The sequence below is a fragment of the Anguilla anguilla genome, chromosome 9 (assembly GCF_013347855.1).
Source record: "Anguilla anguilla isolate fAngAng1 chromosome 9, fAngAng1.pri, whole genome shotgun sequence".
Taxonomy (NCBI): domain Eukaryota; kingdom Metazoa; phylum Chordata; class Actinopteri; order Anguilliformes; family Anguillidae; genus Anguilla; species Anguilla anguilla.
This window is the reverse complement of record NC_049209.1, coordinates 49,000,274-49,025,136: the sequence shown is the minus strand read 5'-3', so window position 1 is coordinate 49,025,136 and position 24,863 is coordinate 49,000,274. Positions and strand designations below refer to the sequence as shown.

At 44.4% G+C, this 24,863-nt stretch overlaps 2 protein-coding genes across 3 annotated transcripts; one reads left to right on the top strand and one right to left on the bottom strand.

The window, feature by feature from the left end:
- Window positions 1-559: 559 nt before the first annotated feature.
- umodl1 (uromodulin-like 1) lies at window positions 560-12,342 on the bottom strand. Its single transcript, XM_035432241.1, has 17 exons — window positions 12,297-12,342; window positions 11,902-12,163; window positions 11,139-11,381; window positions 10,675-10,833; window positions 9,893-10,005; window positions 9,190-9,376; window positions 8,770-8,910; window positions 7,933-8,178; window positions 7,150-7,262; window positions 6,634-6,850; window positions 6,172-6,309; window positions 4,591-5,168; window positions 4,003-4,145; window positions 3,248-3,484; window positions 2,586-2,745; window positions 2,300-2,384; window positions 560-1,700 (listed from the first exon to the last, which is right to left on the bottom strand). The coding sequence occupies exons 2-17, from the start codon at window positions 11,975-11,977 to the stop codon at window positions 1,516-1,518; spliced, it is 3,021 nt and encodes a 1,006-aa protein (XP_035288132.1). The 5' UTR covers window positions 11,978-12,163; window positions 12,297-12,342; the 3' UTR covers window positions 560-1,515.
- A 1,965-nt stretch (window positions 12,343-14,307) lies between these two features.
- Window positions 14,308-23,246, top strand: zbtb21 (zinc finger and BTB domain containing 21). Of its 2 annotated transcripts, none has more exons than XM_035432242.1 (2): window positions 14,308-14,415; window positions 16,121-23,246. In XM_035432242.1, exon 2 carries the CDS (start codon window positions 16,126-16,128, stop codon window positions 19,249-19,251), a length of 3,126 nt encoding a protein of 1,041 aa, XP_035288133.1. In that variant the 5' UTR covers window positions 14,308-14,415; window positions 16,121-16,125; the 3' UTR covers window positions 19,252-23,246. The 2 variants fall into 2 exon arrangements, with proteins under 2 accessions (XP_035288133.1, XP_035288134.1); XM_035432243.1 differs by having other exon boundaries at window positions 14,402-14,521.
- Window positions 23,247-24,863: the final 1,617 nt, after the last annotated feature.

Sequence of the window (24,863 nt, the reverse complement as noted above, 5' to 3'; positions counted from 1 at the left end):
GTTTTTTGACAGTATTATTTTAAATTCTGTATTGCAGTTATGTATGTACTTCATGTGCTGTGTGTATTTTGTATTATGTATGCTTGTATCATATTTGCTAATACAAGCAGTACTGCATGTCCATGCTCACGATACTGTGAGATGCAGACTTGGGAGTGTATGTTGCATCTGAAATGGCGAAGGACACAACCCTTGCATCAAAGTGATGTTCCCTTTGATGTGTTTTATACAGGTTTGAAGGACATCACATCTGGTTTAATCAGTTCTCAGTGGAGGGTAGTACTTATACTGCTGAATCAGAGTCATGTTCGTGAAACCAGTGTTGTTTAACTGTCATTTGGCTGTGGAGCAAAACGATTGTTCCAATATAACATCCCCAAATATATTGAGTCTCCTCCAGATGCGAACACACGGCGTCTATGTGCGCAGTTTAGCGAGGCGGGCAATCAGAAACAGCTGTGAGGTTATGATAATTAAACGCGGTCTTTTTCTTTCTTTGTTTCATTAATGGTGCGGAACCACATCTTTTCAGGCTGGAAATGAAGGAAACAACAGGGACTTACTGGCTTATAAATGTTTAATTACAAAACGCATGCCCTTCACACTAACCTGCCTTTGCTGAGCGCGTGCGTTAAACGCAATGACACGAACAAGCCGCAGCTCACACCTTCCGCATTCGTAAGCTTCGCTACCGTTCTTCGTTTTGTACAGTTGTGTAAATTGCACCAATTTCAAATAGTTTCAAAACAGCTCATGAATTTGTTACAAAAAAGTATTGACAGAATAAAATACAATATTTGTGAATGTATCTTTTCATAGCTTCGGCTAAAACTTACCCAATCTAACCAAGTTACAGGATATATAATAAATATAGCTTTTATTAAACAGGAATACAGGAATTGCATGTTTGCGTAGTATAGGCCTATAGCAATGTCCATGCATCAATATGCACTCACATTTACTTTTTAATATAATATAATCTGATAATACAGAGACTTCACTATCGTATTTTACTATTTAATATACACTACATGGCCAAAAGTATGTGGACACCTGACATCCATCATCTCATCAAAAATCATGGGCGTTAATATAGAGTTGGTCTGCCCTTTGCTGCTATAACAACTTCCACTCTTCCCAATGGTGCTGGATGGGGTTGAGGTCTGGGCTCTTTGCAGGCCAGTCAAGTTCTTCCACACCATTCCCAACAAAACCATTTCTACATAGACTGCGCTGTATGCCCAGGGGCACTGTTATGCTGAAACAGGAAAGGGCCTTCCCCAGACTGTTAGGGAAGCACAGAATCATCTAGAATGTGACTGTAGCATTAAAATTTGCTTTAACTGGGACTAAGGGGCCGAGCCCAAGCAATGAAAAACAGCCCCAGGCCAAGGGGTGTCCAGATACTTCTGGTCGTATAGTGTACATGTAAAGTATGCATACAATACGCAGAAGTTGAGAAAGCTGAATCACACAAGCATGAAATCTGATAGGAACGCGGGCATGACGGAACGACTATGAGCTGAACACGTTATAAGTGAAGCTCTCCTGCTTCTGCGTGAAGTTGAAATTGTAGTGTCCGACCCGTCGTTTGCGGTAGCAGACTATAGACATGACTCCAACGATCAAAGCGGCCACGCCCACTCCCACGACGATGAAGATCACTTCCTGAAATGAATTCATTATGTCCTCGTCTGACACTGCAAGAGAGAAAGTATCAAAAGTTACACAGTGATTTTACCCTGCAGTCAAAAAGTAGGTCTTTCTGTTATGGAGATACAAGGCTTCACAATTTATAAGTAAATATACCAATTAGTTCCACTTTCAGATACTGCAATGTATTTTTTTAGAAGTGCATTGCTGTGAAATATGCGTATCATTTTTTTTTTTTCATAAAGTCCACATATTCTCAATACGTTCCAATAGATAAAATCTTGCTTGGTCTAGACCTACAACACATAAATATAATTCGCTCCAGGCCATCTAAAACTGCAACATTTGAATAGCTTTTCATCACTATATAATTAATTGATTTAATTTGGCTAAAAAATGTTCTCTCTCTCTACCTTAGCTAATGTGTGGTGAGCGTTCTGGCGCAAAATGGCTGCCGTGCATCACCCAGGTGGGTGCTACACATTGGTGGTGGGTGAGGTAAGTTCCCACTCATCACTGCAAAGCACTTTCAGTGCTAGGAAAAGTGCTACATAAATGCAATCATTCATTCATTCATTCATTCACTCATTCATTCATTCATTCATCTATATCCAAGAGTTAAAGTAAAGTCTGGTATGATACTCACAATTTGGAGACCTGTAAATGGGTCCGCACGAACCACTGCCAACTGCAACTATGTTTCTGGATCTCTCTGTACGCTCTAGGCAATCCTGTGAAAAGAAGCCAGATCAGAAACGTGCACAGCTTTGAAAAACCAACAACAACAAAAAAACGCTTCCCTAAAAGGTCTTTTTAAGTCTGTGCACGGCATGACCCATTCCAAGTCCATTTTAAAGATCCACTCCGCCGTACAGAGAATGCGTGCGATAGCGTCTCCACGCACGCGGGGGGGGGACTGCGGAACGACTTACCGGCCTGCAGGTCGTCCCCGAGGTCTCGAAGCAAATCTGCACCTTGCAGTGCAGGTAGATCATGTTCTGCTGAACGAAGGAGAAGACGCGGATGGACAAACGGGACGAGCTGGAGTTCCCGTTCTGGAGGACCGTGGTGTACGTGTCAGGGACCGGACAACTGGGCAAGAGGGAGAACAAGCGATTTACAACCGTCACAATAGTGTGCGTATCGCGGACGTACGGCCCGTTATGGTTGTCTGGGGACAGGTACATAGCACAATATAACAACATAAGGATACACAGTCTCAAGAATGGGCCATTTGGACCCATCTAGGTTCATCTTTAACCGTCAGTGTAGTATGATGGCTAAGGAGCTGGTCTTGTGACCTGAAGGCCACAGGTTCAATTCCCAGGTAGGACACTGCCATTGTACCCTTGAGCAAGGTACTTAACCTGTATTGCTTCAACATATATCCAGCTGCATAAATGTAAATGCGATGTAAATGCTATGTGTACGTTGCTCTGGATAAGAGCATCTGCTAAATGCCTGTAATGTAATATAATCATTAACCGGCAGTCTAGAGAATATCCAGCACTGCCTCAAGACTGGACTTGAACATCCAACATGTTTACTACATGACTTGGCAACACTCAGCTGTCTGTATGGACAAAAGTCTGACCTGTTTTTCAGAAAATAATAGGAAGTTAGGTCCATTAGGTCGCTGGAGGGGGTGGCCCAGCACTGGTTAATGACCAGCTTTATTTGGTCCATCGAGGAATTGATCGCCACTTCCACCACGACCTCCTCGTTGGGGGACAGCGAGTAGTTTTGGGGAAGGGGGAGAGATCCGTTCAGGAGCTGGACGGTCACGTGAAAGGTCCCAGATCCCTCGATCACGTCTTTGATCAGGTCATAGCTTTCGAAAAGAGCGCAAAGAAAAGAAAACGGGTTTTAGCTGGACATGCACTGTACAGGCATGCTATAGCGCATACCGAGTGACCTCTTGTTTGGGCTACAAGGCTGTTTCCTTGTGATTTTACTAATAATACTGCATTAGTGGTGCAATGTGATAAGTCAGATAATTTTTTTTTAATAAGAACACATCCATAAATTCATTGTAACTATTTTGGTGCAGAATATATGTTGACATATAAAATGTAATTTATAAAGAATAAAGGGTATGATATTGATATGGGTTATGCATTTCAATGTTCCTAAAATATCAGAAACATTGTAAATTACGGTCACTTTCATTTGAATGAATTGGCTAAGCATATTAGGCTACATAATGTTCTGTAAGATAACATATATCATGTCAACAATTTACATGTTCAGATTCAGACATGTTCTGACATACACAGTATTGTTTTTTATTTCATATTTCACCAGATAATATTTTTCTTTGAGGGCATACGGAGGTAGAGGAGGGCTCACCCTGACGGAGAATATCCCGTGGAGATGAGAATGTTTTTCCAGTAGATGCACACGACAGGAATCTGCAGGTGCACTTTGGGAGCGAGAGAGCCTGACGTTGCGTTGCTGAAGAACGTTACCTGCGCGCTGTTGTGAGTGTTGTTCTGAAAGGTAAAGCACATCACATTCTCGTCCACCCGCTATGTACGGAGACCTGACACATTTCAAGGCTAAAAAGAGCACAATTGAAGAACAGAACAATTTGGTTCGGCCTCACTTGAGAAAGGCTTCAATTTATAACCATCATCCTAAATTACCGACATAATAACACTTTACGTGCTTCACCAACGCACAGTAAAATGTCCAGTGTTAATTCAACTCTAACAGTGTTGTCACTCAGTCACTCTGGAATGTGGGACAAAATGTTATCTCTCAAGAGTTGAATTAACACGGTTAGAGTTGAATGATCACTGGACATTTCACAGTGCAGCTTTGAAAATCTGGCACGTATGACCTATGAGGCTACAGAAAGCTTCCTAATAAACTGCAAGGGGAACCTCCTTAGGCTTATGTTAGCGGAGTTGGCACGAGGGTCTGTGGTGTGCTTACCTGCTGGAGCACAGTGCCACATTGGTCCCAATCAGCAGTTAGGCGCACGTGGCTATCGTTGCCGCCGGTGATGCCGCACTCCGGCCTTCCCAGGTAGAGAGAGCTTTCCGCGATGAAGTTGGCGCTCAGGAACGCCTTCGCCACAGTGACGGAGATCGCGCTGGCTCGGCACTCCACGGTGATGGCCGCCACCGGGGAAGTGATCGGGGCGGGCACAATCGGCACGGCGTTCTTCTGCGAGGTCGTCGTGGTGCTGGTGCTGGTGCTGATGGTTGTGCTGGTGCTGGAGGCTTTGCTGGTGGTGGTGCTGGTGCCCGTGGTTGTGCTGGTGCTGGAGGGTTTGCTAGTGGTGGTGCTGGTGCCAGTGGTTGTACTGGTGCCGGAGGTTGTGCTGGTACCGGTGGTTGTGCTGGTGCTGGAGGCTTTGCTGGTGGTGGTGCTGGTGCCAGAGGTTGTGCTGGTGCCCGTGGTTGTGCTGGTGTTGGAGGCTTTGCTGGTGGTGGTGCTGGTGCCTGTGGTTGTGCTAGTGCCCGTGGTTGTGCTGGTGCCCGTGGTTGTGGTAGCAGTGCTGGTCACCGCTGTGAGGGGAAAGAGGACAAGCGACTGGGCAAATTGCTGTCATTCATGTTCAGACCAATTCTCCATGATGATGGAACCCGACCATTCTAACATTAATTTGCTTCCACACACTCTCAGAAGAAAGGGTTCCAAAATACTCTGTGTCTCCATAGAGGAATCCTGTCTAGTTCAAGAGTTCTTTGTCGGGCAAAACGGTTAAATTTGTGAAATTTCACACTGTTTGGGTGGGTGTGATTTATGTTGGGCCATAACAACATTTTTGTTTAGGGCCACCAAAACCAAAGGGCCAGCTCGGTGCATATAGCAATGATATCTGACTACATACAACACTATAATGTTCCAGTAAGACTGTATTATAGGCCTACCGAGTTTAGTCTACTACATCTTGCCTCTACTGCATTTGTTCTAGGCACTTTCTTTCCGTTGCCAACGCAAAGCGTAACCGCTCCTCTCCTCTATCCACTATAGCTTAACTAACATCGTTCTGAGGAAAGGACCCCAGTGAATCACTCATCAACTCCGTTTCTATTGTGCAGAGTGCCAAGTCGAATAAAACTTGATTGATCCGCCCGACTCCTCCTCCGTGCGCGACAGAGACAGACGGACACAAAGCTCTGTTTCTGAACGACGTCTGAACAATTCGGAGAAGCGCAAAGGGAGAGCCGCAAATTAATTGTTCAAATTGTGAAAGCAGGGCCGTCGTTTACACGGCTGCGTACAAAGAAAACGACTTGTACGGGAGTTTAAGATGAGCAATGCACAGGCGAACAAGAGCAGGCTGGAAAACAGGCTCTCTCAACTGTGAGACTGCACCAGCGTGTGCAAGTCAAGCTTTTACATTGTGAAAAGCTGTTATATATTCGTTAAAAAATAAAGGAGAAAAAGGAAAAAAAAGATTTTAATTGTAACTTAACATTGGGTAGGTCTGCCCAATCAAGTTCCTGGAGATCCAAAAGGTTTGCACTCAAATTGGCACAAATCGAAGAGGATGACATCACTCACCTGCACAGGTTCGTCCCGGCCTATCGGGGTATGTATCTATGAACCCCACTAAGCAGGCGCAGGTGTAGGATCCCCAGGTGTTGGTACAGCTTGCGTCGGGGGAGCAGTCATTCGCCTTAGCGTCGCACTCGTTAAAATCTGAGGGTGACAAAAGGCACACGTTAATTAATATGACTTCACTAGTTCTAAATTACCATTTTGAATGCAACTAATATTAACATATTAAATAAATGTTGACATTTCATTTTTGTTGTTCTATATTTGAACGTAATATAAGTCAGACTACATTTTAATAAGGGGTGGGGGGTCACAGAAGATGAAAGATGTTCTCAAAATGGGTCATGCGCTTGCAGAGTTTGGGAATCACCGGTGTAGATAGGGCAATAATAGAGCTACTGTATAGCAGGCTGTCTGTAGTCCGTGAGAGCGCCGCCATCGGCACAACTCTATTTCCCAGCGTACCCTGTATAGACGTGCTGTTGTCCACGGCGTACACGGAACTGTTGCGCAAGGAAGTCACGAAGGCCTCTGACACGTTCACGGCACCCTGGGTCACGTTTTTGGTGAACACGATCAAGAAGTCCACCACCACGCTCCCGCGGGACAGGCCCGTGATCAGTATCTTCACGGCGCCAGAATGCACCAGGTACTGGATGTCCGGAGGGAGAGACGATAGGACCTGTGAAAAGGCGGGAGCCCGTGTCAGAAGTGCACTCAAAGTCTATGTTAAAAACTGTGACTGAATTTTGTAAAATCAAAGTTGGACCTTTTTTTTTTTTACCACATTCCACAGTTTAATTATCAGTTCTGTTTGTTTTTAAGAGTTTGTTCCTCTTAATATTATACTGAAAAGCTATCATGGGTAAATTAGTTCATTCGTATTGATGAAATAACTGTGCGCACCTAACCCTTTAAAAAAAACAGCAGCAACAACAACAACAGACACATAAAAAACGAACATGACGTTAACAAATTTACCTCTCTCTCAAAGCTTCGGGTGAGATCGAGGTACGCCTGGCTGCTGTGGTTCAGGTAGGCTTCTTGGAACTCCACGTTGGTCAAGCGCACAACCGCTTTCAGAGTCTGCACGGCTGCGGACGTCACGCGGATCGCGACATTACACATCATCGGCCACGCGATCTCACAACGCGCACGTGTCTGCACAATGAGCCTACTGTTCTATTACTGCAGTGAAGCGATTGATGTAAATAAACATGGTAAAAAAAAAAAGGAACGCTACCTTGGCTTCAAATATTATCAATTATTATCAAAATGGAGAGATCCTCATTGCCAGTTGGTGTTCATGTTCATGTAGAAGGAAATACAAAAAACTCAATGCACTCAATCTTCATGAAAAAAATAAAAATAAAAAATAATTTTAAAAATGTAAGCTTGTTGTAGGAAAAACGCTGGAGGGATTTTTGATCATTTTACTGGAGACTGAGTGCCTTGGAGTTCTTTGTATTTTCTTCTATATGATTCTTTTGAATAACAAAGACAGCTATGTAATGTAAATGTATAAAAATTAATAATCTCATATACTGTCGGTTACTGCACTGATACTAAAGGTTTTTTCAAAGGCAAGCCCCTCAATAAAAACTGTATTGCAAAATAAAATAATAATAATAATAATAATCATAATCATAATTTTTGTCACCCCTTTCCATTATCAGAAAAGGGTACAGCGGAAAAGGTGTAACTAAGTACGTGAAATCGAAACTCCTATTGAATAACACATACAGAAGGTGTGGTTGCACTTACTCGGAGAGGGCGCTGGGGACGCAGTGCTCATGCTGACAGTAACTGGTTTGGGAGCCATGGTAACAGGCGGTGCTGCTGGAGTGGAGTTTGTGGTGGCAGACGGAGTAGCAGAAACGCTACTCCAGACGGCGCTTGTGACATCATGGGTGGTCCCATTGGCTGTCCAAGGGACGGCCGTGCTGACGTAGGGCACGCCTGAGGAGGTCTGCTCCTGGCCTCCGTAGCCCGAGGTGTGGTCCTCTTCCTCTGTTGAATGGCACATGGCTGTGACCTCCAGGGCGTTATCACTGGTCTCCCAGTGGCTTGTGATGTCTGGAGACCAGGGGTGGCACCAACCCCCCTGCCTTTGCAATATGTTTGGCCACCCCTGGTGACCCCCCCCCAATTCTATTGGGTTGGAACGCAATCAAAGGCCAACGCCATTGGATCAGAGCACTGGGGCAGGGCGGGGAGCATGTAAGGGTTATAAAAAGGCTCTATAACTCAAATCACTGTAATTGGAAGAAGAGGTCACGTTGCATTTCCCTCCCGGGCCGTGTGCACTTCCATCACTGTTGCCACACAAGCTCTCGGTGCTGTTGCTCGGCAACTCTCCACGGGTTTGTTTCCCCACAGCTGAGTTGACATTATATATATATATATATATACCCCCCTCACTCATATTAATGCAAGACCCTGAGCACAAAAAAACACAATGATATATAGACATGGCATTCTGGTTAAATATAAAGAAATTACAGCATGAATACGGAGAATGCCAATTTGTTAAGTACAGTATTATCGCTTAAGTAGATTTTTGCAGCTTTTAACCGACGGTTAGCAACCGCTCGTCCTTACCCTCACAGAATTGACCAGTGACGTTGGGACACAGGTCCACAAAGCCCGGGAGGCAGGAGCAGTTGTAAGAGCCCTCGGTGTTGAAGCACTTGCCGTTCGGCGAGCAGCTGTTCAGCTCAGCCCGAGCGCACTCGTTCATATCTGTCGTGGACGTGCGGCAATGGAAGACAGTTAGCCGCGCACATTTACACGTTAGCCAAACACGTTAGCATGATTATAACATCATCACTGTAACTAATTTTTAGCTTTAAAGCTAACATTATTACCACAATTGCCACACCTGGCTCTATTAATTTGCAGCTCAATGAGCTCTCTAGCTGTTGAGTGAGGTGTGCTTTGTTAGGGTTGGAGAGTAAACCAATGGTGGATCTCCAGGCGCAGGGTTGGCTACCACTGCTCTACATGATCCAGTAGCCTTACCTTGCACCTCCACGTGGGATATTTCCTCAATGTTCTCCATCAGGAGGTGCAGCTGCGTGGAGGTGCCCTGCAGGGGGAGGGGGTGGGAGGAGCCGATCAGCAGCTCGGTGCTGGTCCTGAACGGGCCGTCCGGACGGCACTTGAGGTGGTACATGGAGATGTTCGGAGACCCCAGCGCTCCTGTGACCTGCAGGAATACAGCAAAAATGCTCTATCTTCCGTCCATAAGAGGCCAGGCTGAACCGACAAAACTACTGGGCAACATTGAACTGATTAGGCTGATTAGACCAGGGCTGCCCAACCCTGCTCCTAGAGGCCTACTGTCCTGTAGATTTTCACTCGAACCCTAACAAAGCACACCTCCTTTCAGTAGATAGAGATATCACTGAGCTGCTGATTCATGGGATCAGGTGCACCAAATTAGAGTTGGAATCAAAGCCTACAGGACGGTAGATCTCCAGGAACATCGCTGTGCAGCCATGGATTGGACATAGATTGATCAATGATCAATGATGTGTTGGACACATGAAATTTCCACTTCATCAAACGTGCATCTTCGTTTGGAAGCCATTGTAAGAAACATACAATAATGAACACACAGAAACACCAGACCAAAAGCTCCTATCCACACAAGCAAAAGCTACGAGAAGAGACCCATCCCTTTAAACATCCATAGTGGGATGCATGCGGCAACCGATTTTACCATAGCGTGTAACAGCCGTGTGTGGTTCAAGATGGCCTGGGGCAAACGCTCCAGCATTGTGTAATTTGTCTTCACGAGGATGGTCACGTTAAGGCTCCAGCCTCTCTCTCCACCTAAATGATCAAACCCCTTAACATGTTAGATTCAGAGACACTCGAAGGGAGGTTACATGGAGACAAGCTTGGTCATAGATGTAATTTCACACTGGAGAAAAGTACACGGTCACTGTATGTGAGAATATAATTCTAATCAATATGTATTTTACCTCATATTGAATATCAATAAAATTTCCAGGGACAGCTGTAGAGACCATATTTTTCATAAGTGTCCTTTTTTATAAATTAATTTTCTACATCAATGCAAAAGCACCAGTAAGTGATACAATGAGAAACATTTTCCCAGTGTTTTGTTTTCTTTGTTTGTTTTCTTGTTGATTTGCCTGTCAGCCATTTTGGGGCAGAGGGGTTGTATGATGATTCGAGGACTGCACGGACTCTGAGGTTGTGGGTTCAATTCCCAGGTGGTGTGCTGTCATTGTGCCCTTCAGCAAGAAACTCAAGCCAGTTTGCTCAATAAGCATTTTAACTGCATTCTGCGTAAAATATTATAGCCATGTTAAGTCTCCCCAGATATGATTATATGCAGAGAAGGGGATAATGTTTTTTCCATTTGAGGATAATTGCCTAAAAAGTAAATGTGAATTACCAACGGGAATTGACATGTGATCGTACTGCTCTAAAAACGATTATATTTCTAGAGCCCGTTGTCGTAGAGACCCGCACCTTCAGCTTTTGCGTCCGTGCAACAAGAGGCGCCTCCGTCCGGGCAGCACTTCTGGCCGACAGAGCAATCGGTGTCCCATTCGCACATGCCATAACGCCTCGTCACTTGCTCCGGGCACGAGCCGGGCTTGGCACTGAACACTGCACTCTGGCTCAAAGCTGCAATGGTAAGAAAAAGAAAGAAAGAAAGAAAGAGAGAAAGAAACTGAAAAACAGCTGAACTGAACACTGATATACACACAATGGGAAAGGACGGTCTTCTTTTATCAACGTTTTGTTTGTTTGTTTGCTGTTCCACAGCCCCGCCCAGTGTCTGTGTTTGGTACTGCAGACATTTTATTTCCATGACTACCGGTGCCATCAAAAAAAAATAAACAAAATCGTTTTGTGCCGTGAAGAAAAAATGACTTTTAGACTTTTAGCTTTAATCAGTGCCTTTACTCCACCCTGAGAGCCGGACTTACGTAAGGCACAGTAGCTGCCGACTTGTTCGTATCCATCACAGCACCTGGTGGTGGTGCTGGTGACCGGGACAACCACGGTCTTGTAGGCTGTTTTATAGAGGGTCTTCCAACACGTCCTCCACGGCAGCCAGCCTCCGCAAGGTGTGCTCACTGAGTAGGACACCGTGTATGACATCACTTCGCTGTGGTTCACAGTCTTTGTTTCGGGGCATAAGTGGTAACCCGACAAGGACAGGTCATATCCTGAAACAACAGGGAAAATCAAGGATTGTACCACAAGTTTGTTCTGTTTTGTCAGTGGCATTGTGGTGTCAGTCCTCGGTGTGCTTGAGAATGGTGAAATGTATAAAAGTAATGACCAGAGCAGTATTATCCCCTATCTTCAAACTTCGGTCAGATAAAACAGAGCAGCTCAGTGTTTGTAATATTTCTGGAGACTGAAGTATGTGCTATCGTTCATTTACAACACATAATATAAATTATAGTGCCAAGCTGCAAAGCCATTTCTTCACACCCAATTACTCCAAAAGGAAGAAACACCTGGAAATACAGAAGCTTGCATTATGTGCTTTATTCAAAATTCCCAAACAGTGACCATCCCCTTTCTGTTACTACAGAGAAAATATAAACATAAAAACGAGATCAATTAATGGTCATTATTCATATTCATCGCCTTATCTGGAAGATCTTGGCTCTCTGAGCCGGCTGACGAGACACAGAGCTGCGTCACAGACAGAAAGCTCCCGCCTCGCCCTTCACCCACCTTCGAACATGGTGTTGTGCGCCAGGCCGAGCCCCAGGAAGGATGCCGCGATGCAGGCGGAGAAGATCCAGCGCATCTCCGAGCCGAGAGATCCGGGCCCCCGCTCTTGACCCCTGTGGTACTTGTCGTGACCTCCCCCGGTTTTGCGAGGCGCTCCTTCTTGCCGAGCTAGAGATGGTTCAGCTGGAGGAGGCTGCTCGCGCTCTCGAGCCCCCTGGAGAGCGGTGGGCTGGGTTGCCTCCACCCAGCGATTCAGCTGCACCTGTGGAGCACAAAACACCATCGAGATCTTTCCCAACCTCGGGTCGCCATGGTTTATTAATACACAGACTTCACTATATTGGTTTATTTTGACGCAGGTGAGCATGAAATGAGCAAACTTGGAAATAACTTACTGATTTAGTTAAATAGGAAAAGAAATCATAATTGTTTTTTTTTGGGGGGGGGGGGTATTTATTTACTCATTTTATTATTTTATACGCAAAAGGGAAAAGAAAGGGATGCTTTGTAGGTAAAGACTTATGCTAATCAGCACCCAAATTCAGAAGTCGTTGCTTCATTTTACAGTTCTGTTATAACCTGGTGCTTTCAGTAATGGCAATTAACTCTGTTTGCAATGCCAGAGGGATAGAATGTTCACGTTGGAAAGAGGCACTGTTTGTCCCAGGTGATGTGTTTTCCTCGCAGGTAACCATGGCAGTGTTTGATCTGTGCTCCTGAGCCAGTTGCCGTGTCAATTAGCACGTCCAGAAAAGGCTGCTATATAAAGGATATTGCAGCGGTGAAACTCCCATTCTCAGTAGGAACTCATCATCACAATGGCAAAATTATGTATTAATTTCCTGTAAATATATATATATATACTTTGATCATTTATAATATTTAATAATCTGTGCTGTATTGCTTGGGTGCAGGACTATCAGTCTTGTCTGTGTACAGTAAATGCAGTGTCCCAGTGAATATATAGGTATATATTAGTTATAGGCAGCTTTTGAGTTCATAATTAATTCCAGGAAGACATTAACACACAATCACAGACACATGGAAGAAAATCCATGAGCTGACTATTCCTTCGTAGTGCTATAGCCTTATGTAAAGGTGGCATTAAAAAGGTTACACAAAGGCAACACCAGCAGGGCGGAAATAAACAAGATATTATCAACAACAGACGTGGCGATTAGCTGCTAAACATCATCGCGATGTGAATTATCGCTAATTAATATCATCAGCATTAAAGCCACTGGTCGCCTAATTCCAAAGGCAAGGCAATGCGCGCGTTCGCCAGGAGGAGGGGCATCGGAGTGACTGCGCACAGCAACGCGGAGCCGCGAGTAGGCAGTGGGTTCACGCGCACAGTGTGCCCCGATGCAACCCCTGACAACGCGCCATGGTCACCGGTCCTCCTAGCCCTCAGGGAGGCTCAATGCTCGCGGAACGCTCTCTGGAAAGAGACTCGGTACAGAGCAAACACACCCAGCCCTACCGCAGGCCCTCTGGTCGGGCAATACATACTACTCTCTGTGATTAAGTGTCAGTTTTTAATTACCTGGGTTTAATTGGTTTCAAAGGGACTCCTTAAGGGGAGTGATCAGTTCTTCGAAGAATGGAACCTGAAAGTGATATGTACTGCATGTGGAATGTAGGCTATTCCATGTTTTTGATGAAGGGAGAGGAAAGTGTAGGCTACTCACTGATAATGTGTCATTAATTGGGGCGTGATAAAGCAGAAGAATGTGGCTACACGACATGATTGTCATGATTTGTACCGTGATTTTTTCTGACCTGAGAAACTGAGGTGTGTCTGACACACGCTACACGTGAGGAAAGATTCTTGATGATAATGTTGATGGCAATAATAATAATTATTATAATAATAAGAAGAATAATAATAACAATTCTGCTAAATTGTTGTTGTTATAATAATAATAATAATAATAACAACAACAATAATAATAATAATAATAACAATTCTGCTAAATTGTTGTTGTTATTATAATAATAATAATAATAACAATAATAATAATAATGATAATAATAATAATAATAATAATAATAATAATTATTATTATTATTATTATTATTATTATTATTATTATTAATAATGTTGTCAAAAGTTATTTACCTCTTGGGAATAAAAATAATATGCCATATACATACAAATAACATATGATACTATTAACTATAAAATTATTTTTACATGATCCCAAATTATATGTTTATATCACGGGGAATTAAAGAACAAGCTGTCTCTTTAAGTAAGTCTCCGCAGACGTGCAGGCTTCTTCAGTTAGAAATCTGTTATTTCCGTAGTCGTTTCCCACACACACGCCTTCAGAGAGGAAGCAGCCTATCAGAGCGGAGTGCACGTGACGAGCGTTCTTTGCGATGACCTCATCCCTTGTGTGGGATGACGTCAAGTACAAGATGGATGGAATCATGACTGCCACACGCTTAACGGAATTCTAAAATAGTCTTTTTTTAGGTGCTCCGCGGGAACTAAAGTAAATCGAAAGGGTGAGTTAAAGCATGAGACCACTTAGGTTGCATATAGCTGCTACTACTTGAGTTATCCTATCTGTTTATGTTTGGGAAAAGCGTCCTTTCCTGACGTAACGCTGAGGTGAGTTCTTTCTCTTTCTCCTAAGCGATTCTGCAGTGCCCGTTTTGGATGCTGCGTCTGCGCTCTTTCAGAGAAATGACAGGAGATGGCGTGTGCGCAGGCTCATTGACCACACTGTTTTTCCTCTGTCTGTATTTGGACTGTCGCGGGCTTGCGTGTGCAGCAAAGAGCTTTGTGTTTGGATTAGCGTCATTACTTTGTTGTTTCGGGATAATTGTCTGAGTGAGTGTACAAGCCACGGGGGGACTAGCTAACGTTAGCCAGATGCATGTTAGTCATGTGCGAAGTGACAAATGTAACTCCATGTAGCTAGCTACTTCGCAAACTAACACGCCGTCGAGCACTTCGGTTTTGACACTTGTCATAACTAGGATGATAACACGAAATAAGCTATCTTAGGCTTTGTAAATATATTTAAACGGTAGACATGATACAAGCGACTTCCAGGTTCAATCCGTAAAAGAACTGTGACGTGCGCATGCGCATATTTCAATGCTTTCTGCCTGAATTTAGGCTTTCCGGTTACCCCATGTCTGAAAATAGCGTATCAGTTATGATTATTTAACCACAATATTTTTTTTGTTCTTTCTTTTTGTTAAATAACACATTAACAGGTATTTAGAGGCGGTGGGTAGCTATACATATAAGAGACCTTTATGTTAGCTCATAACATTTGGTCGTTTTGGATAAATAATGGAAAGTCTAAAGACAGACATTAAATAGATTTAATATTTTACTTCAGGACATTTAGCAACCGTCTTTCCATAATTAGCCTAAGATATGGGTGCTTGTTGCTGCCATTATTATTATTATTATTATTATTTTTGTTATTATTATTATTATTATTATTGTTGTTGTTGTTATTATTATTGTTACTTTTGATGCTGATCATCTCATCAAATAAATAAATAAATAAAAAGCTGAGGAAAAAAGAGTTAAAATGGTTTGCATTTGTAATATGTAATAAAAGTAAAAACACTAAACTTAGCGAGTCATATTTGAGAGAAACTCATACTGCAGCAAAAATCTGGTTGATTTAAGGTAGAGGTGCAAAGGTGTAAACGTGTTTTAAGGCAAGTCTTAAAATTTGTAGGGTGTGTGAACTGTCTTCAAAGAGAGAGCTTGTTATATGGAGGGCCATTGTACAAAACATGTGGTCACTCAGTGAAGAGTGTTTGGGTCTGGGTACTGTGGAGTGTGTACGTGACTTATAAAAAAGCAGCCTCTTATGATGTGTGATCACATGATTCATTGTGTTACATTACAAAACTATAAAACGCTGTATGTCAGGGATTCCCCCAACTACCTCCTAGAGGGTCTGCTCAAATGAAGCAGCTGCTCACACAGTCAACTCACCTGAAATGATTTCCTGGGTCTAAACTGGTTGTTGATTATATGTTGAGAACAAATAACAGCAAACCCTGCAACACCAGAGCTGAATAGCACTGCTGTAAATGAAAATCTTTTTTAAAAATGAAAAACAAAGTGGTTCATTATGACCCGGAAACACCTCAGCTAGAAGGTTAGGCTAGTCATAAAAACTGAAAGAAAACGGAATAGCGGATCTTTATTCTTTTTATCTTTATTTTATTCCGACAGCCGAGATGGAGAGCCTGGTGCACTACATAAACCCCGCCCATGCCATCTCCCTGCTGGGCGTGCTCAACGAGCAGCGTCTGAAAGGTCAGCTCTGTGACGTCCTCCTGGTGGTCGGGGACCAGAAGTACCAGGCTCACAGGAGCATCCTGGCCGCCAGCAGCGAGTACTTCCACTCCCTGTTCGCCCGGCGGGAGTGCGGGGCCCAGACCGCCGTCCAGCTGGACTTCTGCGAGCCGGACGCCTTCGAGAACGTGCTGAACTACATCTACTCCTCGTCCCTGTTCGTGGACCGGGGCAGCCTGGCGGCCATACAGGAGCTGGGCTACAGCTTGGGGATCCCGTTCCTGACCAACATAATGTCGACCAAGCCCCAGGTCTCGTACAGCGTCTCCAGGAAGAGGATGTCCTTCTCGGAGGAGGAGGAGGACAACGGCTGCCAGCAGAGGAGCGTCATCGTGCGCCAGAGCCGCGGCGATCCGCCGAGCGCCGGCTCGTCCCATCACAGAGGCCTCAATCCGCTCGGGAAGGCGACGTCGAAACAGGCGAACCCCGCCGAGTCCAGAGATGTAACGTCCGCCAGGGCTGTGGGCAAGCCCTCCCAGTGCGCGGGACAGGAGGAGGCCGGCGCTACATCGAGGAAAGCGACGGCCGTCCCCAGAAAGTCCGCGGACCCCGAAGGTAAATCTCATCCGTCGGCCTCTCTGGCGAGGGAGAGGGCGGCTCTCATGTCGTGCGGGCGGCCGCAGCTGACCTCGTCGGTTTCCTTCAGCGAGTCTCAGATACAGCACAGCCGGCTGCAGCCGGACGCCGTGGGCATCCGGGACGAGCCGCGCGCCCCCTCGTACGGTCCCAAGCAGGCCTCCTCGGGTCACGCCAACGAGTCCAGCCAGGCCATCGACCGCAGCGGCCCGCTCATAAAGAGCCTTCTGCGCAGATCCCTCTCGATGGACAGCCCCGTCCCGGTCTTCTCCCCGGCCCTGGAGCTCAAGACCCCGCAGAGTCGGGAACAGTCCGTGGTTAAGATGGCCGCCAGGAGCCCGGCTGACGCGGAGCCAGCGGTGCACAAGGCTCCCAAGTCGAACGCCGTCCCGCCGTTGGTCCTGAAGTCCCGGCACTGCAACCGGTACGAGGAGGAGGAGGAGGACGCGCACGCGGCCGAGGTCCACGTGAAGACGGAGCCCAGCAGCCCGCTCGCCGATCCGTCCGACATCATCCGCATCACCGTCGGCGACAACCTGCCCGTGAACTTCAGGGACTTTCAAATTAACTTCGACGAGGGGCCCAGGGGGTTTTTCAAACATTCGGGAAAGAGGAAGGCGAGGCTGGACAGCAGGAGGAACCCAGTGAAGAAGTCGAGGGGCGTCGCGAGCGAAGTGGACGAGGTCGTAACCGAGGACAACCGGCTTACCGCCGCGCCTCACGGTTTAGACAAGGAGGACAATGACGGGGCGGGAGAATCCAGGCAGAGCAGGATGTTCAAATGCTGGAACTGCCTGAAGGTTTTCCGGTCCAACGCGGGCCTGTATCGCCACGTGAACATGTACCACAACCCGGAGAAGCCCTACTCCTGCGACATCTGCCACAAGCGGTTCCACACAAACTTCAAAGTCTGGACGCACTGCCAGACCCAGCACGGGGTGGTCCAGAACCCGGCCCCGTCCTCCAGCTCCTACACCGTCCTGGACGAGAAGTTTCAGAGGAAGCTGATCGACATCGTGCGCGAGAGGGAAATCAAGAAGGCTCTGATCATGAAGCTCAGGCGAAACAAGCAGGGAGGCCTGCAGTCGCAGCCTTTTGGCAAGAGGAGCCTGAGGAGGTCCAGGAGCTACATGTGTCCTTACTGCGGGAAGCTGTTCTGGTTCCAGTCTCAGTACAGGCAGCACCTGAAGATGCACAACGGCGAGAAGTCCGACCAGGAGGCGCAAAGGGAGGAGGATGAACTCCTCCAAATGCAGGAGCGGACGGCTCACCTGAAAGAAAACAAAGGCAAGGACGTCTACCCCTGCCGACTCTGCAACGAGAAGCTGACCTCGCTGGTGGAGCAGGGGAACCACGAGAGGGGCTGCCGGCATGCGACCGTGTGCCCCTACTGCGGCCTTCGGTTCTCCAGCCCGATGGTCAAGAAGGAGCACGAGACCCACTGCGAGTACAAGAAGCTGACCTGCCTGGAGTGCATGCGCACCTTCAAGTCCTCCTTCAGCATCTGGCGCCACCAGGTGGAGGTGCACAACCAGAACATGATGACCGTGGAGGAGCAGATGTCCCTGGGCCTCCAGGAGAACAACGGCGAGGTGTCCGACCACCTCCCTCCAATGGGCTCGGGCCTGCAGTCCGCGAGTGCGGGGAGCTCCAAGGACGAGGTGGTCTACAGCGACTCTTCCGGGCCGGTCATGTTCGACTCGGAGGACTCGTCCTTCATGGCGGAGGACCTGAGCACCTCCCACCACCAGGGGGAGCTGAAGGTGAAGGAGGAGCCTCAGGAGGAGGCGGTGGACGACCGGGCGGGGCCGGCGGCGGCGGCGGCGGCGGAGGCGGGGCCCGAGGAGCCCGGCGTGTGGCCGTGCGAGAAGTGCGGGAAGCTCTTCAGCACCCACAAGCAGCTGGAGCGTCATCAGGAGCTGCTCTGCCACATCAAGCCCTTCATCTGCCACATCTGCAACAAGGCCTTCCGGACTAACTTCCGCCTCTGGAGCCACTTCCAGTCCCATATGGCCGCCCAGGAGGAGCCCCCCGGGTCCCGAGAGGGCGACGGGCGCCCCTCGTCCCCCTCGCCCTCCCCGCCCCCAGCTACGTCCGCGGCTCCCTGGCCCCCCGCGCCGCCCCGGGCGCCACACTCTCCCAAACCTGCCCAGCCGGGGCCGTCGGAGGCGGGGGCGGCACCGGCCGCCACCAAATTCAAGAACCCAGAGCAGGAGAAGCCGGAAGGGGGCCCCCCGCCGAAGGCCGATGCCGGTGCCGCCGCCACCGCGGACAAGCCTCTGACCCCTCAGGAATCGGACACTCTGTTCTACCACGCGCCCACCCTCTCCGCCCTGACCTTCAAGAGGCAATACATGTGCAAGCTCTGCCACAGGACCTTCAAGACCGCCTTCAGTCTCTGGAGCCACGAGCAGAGCCACACAAACCCATAGCCTCGGTTTGCCGTTCGAAAGCGCTCAAACGTTCATCCACGAAAGGTGGATCTTCGAGAGTATTCCTGCTGGCAAAACCTTTAAAAATGAAACTTTTTTTTTTTTTTTAAGTTCAGTTTGTGAATTGATTTGTATTAATATCCACCTGTCCGAACCAGGGTAAATATATCCATTTAATAATATTAGATACCATATTTTATACCCTGACTTTTTTTTCTCATGGAGTACAAGTCATTTTTTTAAATTTTACTGGATTGTTCATTTAATTTTTTTTGCCAAATATGATAGTTTTCATTCATTTCTATTGAAAAAGAAGTTACCCAGCTGGCACAAAATGCTATTGAAAGTACTATCGTAAAATGTTGCAATATGGTTGTGTAAGGTCACGGTAAATAACAGTGTAACAACATTTTTTTTAATCACCCCCAACAAACCACAACCCACAACAAACTACAACTATCTACCTACATTGTATGTAGGTCTAGATCTCATGTAGTCTAGATTACTTCAGGAAAGCAACTTAAAGGCATTATTGTGACCAACAGCTCAATTTCACCATGTTCACAATCTTGAAATATTTTAAAAATGTGACTTGGCTGGCTGGGTTTCTGCTTGTTTTGCTTACCCTTGGGATAAGCACTCTATTTCCTGAATTTATTCAAGAAGCCACTACTCATGTGAGCCTCAAGCTACCTTTTTACTTTAAGTTTGACCCGAAAACGGGACAGAATGCAGTCTTGAAAGCGGGGGTGGGGGTGGGGGGGGGGGGGGTTTTCTAAATAAACATGCGGTCATTTCTAATGTCAACATTCCCAAAAACAGATTTTTTTCTGGTAACATCTTAGGTGGATTGGGTTACAGATAGGCTGACAAAATACGGTTGGCTTTCCTTCAAGGCCTTATTGTGAGCAGTGTCAATATATTTTGATATATATTGTATGTAGAAGTGGTTGTTCTGGATGGCGTGTGAATGTATATACACTTTTGCCGTTTTGTTTTTAAAGATTTTGCTTCTCTTCACTCTAGTTCCACGCTTTGCCTCAGAAACTTGGAATTTAAGCACCTCTGATACCAGTGCGTCTTTGTACAACTTTTTTTGGAAAAGAAAAAAAAAATCTTTTGAAAGTGCTTTATTAAATAAAAAATGTACAGTTTTGGGTAAATTAAGTGCTCTTGCAAAAGACTAGTAATTGTGCAGTGGGTGATATAAAGTTGTTACCTCTGTGATCTCTTGCCTTTCTGTAGCTGTCTGGGGCAGCGCTGTTTATAGACCACATAGCACAGGTAAGCAAACTGTCGAATTCAACGGTCGTCGTGTTTTCTGTTGGGTTTAAATATTTCTGAAATTCTAGAATGTTACTCCATTTCTTTTATTTTTTTTCTCACTAGGCCTAACAGCAGTTGCCTTGCTTAGGTTTATTTTGACAGCTTCGTGGGGGCGTAGTATAGTCTCGGTAAATTTGGCTATCAGTATGTTGTATTACGATGATTAAATTAACAGTTTTTGTGTTTTGGTTTTTTTTGTTGCGTTGGGAACATATGATGTACATTTTCTTCAAATTGTTTGCAGTGTAGAACAGGACGTCAGATTTTACCATTACCAGCAGGCTGTAAATATGAGTTACCCCAGTATTTTTTTATTTTATTCAAAGACAAATGGGGATATTTGGTTGCTGATGGAGATGTCTGTGTTATGCTGGTGCCTTCGAATCTCACATCAGCATATACCAGCCAGAATCCTTGGGATAGGAAAGAGTCATTTTCACAAGTATCTGTTACAGCCTATTTCCTCTGACAGATAAGATCCTATCACTTCCACATTTAAATCCAACCCTTGCGACCAATTAACTGCTTGAGATCCACATATTTTTTTCAGGGAGATTTGGGGTCAGTGAGCTGATTGGCAAGTTAACTGAGTGCTGTTGTGTTTCTGTGGTGCCTGGTGAGGGAAGGTCAAGACAAGAATACAGAAATTCGACTTGTGCATACAGAATTCAGAACTAAAACTAATTTAATTGAATTGTATTTCAGTTTTCTGTTGTACTGCAGCCCTGAATTAAATGTAAACATATGTGGAATACAGAGTTTTTTTACTGTTATGGATCGTTTTCATTAGATATTAGTGAAGGGTCCATTAATCATTTGCCTTTCAGTATGTAACCTATCCCCATTTGCATTGATAATATGGACATTGTACAATTATCCTGAATTTCGCAGGTGAAATGCAGTAGCTGTTGCAACTTACTGTTTTGATTTTTTTTTCCAGTAGATTTGTGCTCTAACACATCAAAGCTCAGGAACTAGACTGCGTATTTGTGGCCAAAGGAGGGATGGCAGTATATATTTCATATTTTCTATCTCAAATATTAAATCTTGTAGCTAAATCTAATACTTTTACGTCTAATAGTAATTTAGGTCAATTTGAATTCCAAAGATTCACAAGCTAATGATTTGCTCAATTTATGATTTTATTTTGTTAAACTGTCAACTACACCAATTGCAGTCAGGCAACTTTATTTTAAATGAGTTTAGAATTGACTACAGCTTTAATATGCAGCTTCAACATTCTTCTCAAGCTTTTGATAATATTGATAAAATCACATGAAATCACACACTGTCTGTCCCACATACATATTATTACATTTTTTTGTACCAGTCAGTTTAAGAAGTTTGCTCATTGTGGTCTTTAAAACTCAAGTATATGTGGATCTGTGAATCCCTAAATTAAATGTATCTTTAACATACTGCAATTTTTAGAAATGAGAGCCAGATTTATTTTCCATTGTTTCAGACTAAGCCAGTGTCACTTTAAACATTGCGTTTGTATACATAGGTAGTGTTGTTTATTGATTTTTTAAAATCAAACTGTATTCATGGCTGTATAAGATGAAACACACCTATACGAAATGTGGGGGAAGGATTGTTTTTTTCCTCTGTATGCGTTGCATGGTAGAAGTTTATCGTTTCAAGTAATTACTACAAATGTTTTGCACACAGAAGTACTTGTTATCTCCATTTTAATATATCACACAACTGAAGGGTGCTGTATCAGTACTTCGGTGCGTAAGTACTTAGTACGAGGGTGCTGCGTTAGTACCTTGTGTACTGTATGTCTAAACCCCTCAGGAACAAGTGAATGACACTTTTTACCAGATTGAGATTATTTATGGTACCCGGTGCGGGGCCTGAAAGCAGTCTAATTGCGTGCTCATGGCATGCCCTGTTCTCCATTTTGAACCACCTCTTTTGTCCCTTTTTATTTTTAAACTCGCAGAATAGGGCAAAAGCTTGAAAGTTAAACAGTATTAAACATGCCTGTTTAGTTTTTTTTTTTTTTTAATCGTGACTTTAGCTCTTGTTGTCAGGTTGGTTTAAATCAATTTATTTGTTAATATCATGCCTTGCCCTTAGACCCCCCCCCCCTTCCCAGGTTAAATACACTTTGCTCTGAAGTTGTTGGTTTGGATCTGCTAACACCAATGTCCCACATTTGAAATGCTGTATCATCCATGACAACATTAAAATGACCGTGGTATCCATAAAAAAAATTGCATAAATAAACATGTCAGATTTCCAGGAAATGTTTCACATATTAAATATCACATTGCTTAATACAATTATTTGTGATTGAAGATAGGTGTATATATATATATATATATTAAAAAAATCACTCTTTGACCTGTTTCTAGAATATTTTGAAAGATTGTAAGACATTGAATGCATAGAATGGACACGTTTAATATGATGTATGCAGCAGCATTTGTAAGATCTTTGTTCAGTTTTTTTTAACTGTAATCTCCCTGTTTTTGAAGATTATATCTTTTTGGTATTACTGTGGTATCACTGCAATAACTTTAATATTTGTAATAATATGGATTGCAAAATTGTGGCTTCAAACTGCATCAGTTTTGTGTTAGTGCTTTTTTCTACTGTTCTTGGTTTCTTAGTTACTAAAATAAAGTGAGCCACTGCAGTGGCTGTTTTGACATTCTCTGTTGTACCGATCTTCAAAGCCTTAATTACTCTCTTCAAAAAAGTCCCACGATAAAACTGCTTAGAATAACACAAATATATTTTTCTGATTACAGTATACTGGCTGCATTTTACACAGCTGCAGGCTATTCAGGACCAAAACATCCAGCTCCAGCTGCTATATTGTAATAATTTGCTTAAATTCTACAAATTTACAAATCTTACCCAAAGATTACTGAATTATATTGCACCAAATAAAATGTATTGCAAATGTAAATATGAACATAATATAAATGTCATAACATCAATTAGTGGTTAGGGGGGTTAAACCCTTATAATAATTTTTCATCTGTGGTTTTATTTTTTCATCTGCATATTTGCTAAGTTTTTCCTGATGGTAAATCGAAGAGACTTGAAACTTGGCACACTCCTTACAAATGTGTGAAATAAAGACAAAATGATATATCACCTCAATCTGCCACGTGGGGGCGCTATAATTAAAGTTCAAAGTTATACCCTGGGTAAAGGTTATAATTCCCACACCCTTTGCCCAATTCCCACCAGTTTTGGTGTGAGTATTCCCTTGAAGCGCCTGTACATTCAGTCAACGTTCAAAAATCTGCCATAGACCCTATTGGATTTTTTGCTAATTTGCTTTTCTGTTTTTTGACCGATCTGCACCAAACTTGGTACATAGGATTACTGTGCCTAACCATACTTGGTAACTATAAGACAGCTATATTGGAACTATGGGAGCTGTGAGCCAATTAATTTCAGATTGGGTGTGGCCTGTCTCATTAATGGTCATAACTCATTGGCCATTCATCCAATAGTCACAAGACTTGCTCCCACATAGTAATTACTTCAATAAGCACCCCAGGGACTCGTCAATATTTATCCAACCAATAACCATTTTCTCATAGACATCCATTATTTTTCCAATGTTAAACAAGAAAAAAAAAATCTCATTTCTGTAGAATGTGTATCATTGCATAGCAACAGATCATATTGCTAAAATAATATTACATTTAAATCCAATTTAAATTATATGCTTGAGATCCTTAATGCCATTACAGATTTAAAACCTTCGATTGGCACTTGTGGCTATATCTCAAGATTTTGATTTCCAGAGAATAAGAATGATTACATTACATTACATATAATGTAAAAAATGATTACTCACAGGTACATGTTCCTGGGAATGAATTTATCTGCACTCATAAAAATGGACTTTGAATATGAACTTAACAATACATCTGTTAACATTTTTAAAAATTGCTAGAAAAAAAATTCAGCTGATACTATGTCAACGGGTTTAGTGTATTGGAAAGCATATTGCATTAGCAGCCAACTAGAGGACAGAGCTGCCGCGCCTATTGTCATGCCCGAGTTTTCGCAATATTCATTTCCCATGTGAACTACAGTAAGACCTTTAGCTGCATATTACACATCCTGCAACTGAGCAGTCGTTGTTGTACAGTATTTGAACACTGCCACGCCAGGCGTGAAGCAACTCGCTTCGTGGGTTGAAGGCTCCCTCGCATGCGCGTCCGTCGGAGACGAGTTCTGCGCAAAGTGTTCCGGAGCTGGCGCGATCGGGAAACAATGGCGAACTGTGATTATGTAAAACGCACAAGAGG

Excerpts from the sequence above, each read along its gene's own strand:
- umodl1 (XM_035432241.1), bottom strand. The coding sequence starts at position 11,977 with ATGCGCTGGATCTTCTCCGCCTGCATCGCGGCATCCTTCCTGGGGCTC. Across the intron at positions 11,382-11,901 it reads GCACAACACCATGTTCGAAG|GATATGACCTGTCCTTGTCG; the intron begins GTGGGTGAAGGG and ends CTGTTGTTTCAG. Across the intron at positions 10,006-10,674 it reads CACGGACGCAAAAGCTGAAG|GTGGAGAGAGAGGCTGGAGC; the intron begins GTGCGGGTCTCT and ends TTGATCATTTAG.
- zbtb21 (XM_035432242.1), top strand. The coding sequence starts at position 16,126 with ATGGAGAGCCTGGTGCACTACATAAACCCCGCCCATGCCATCTCCCTG.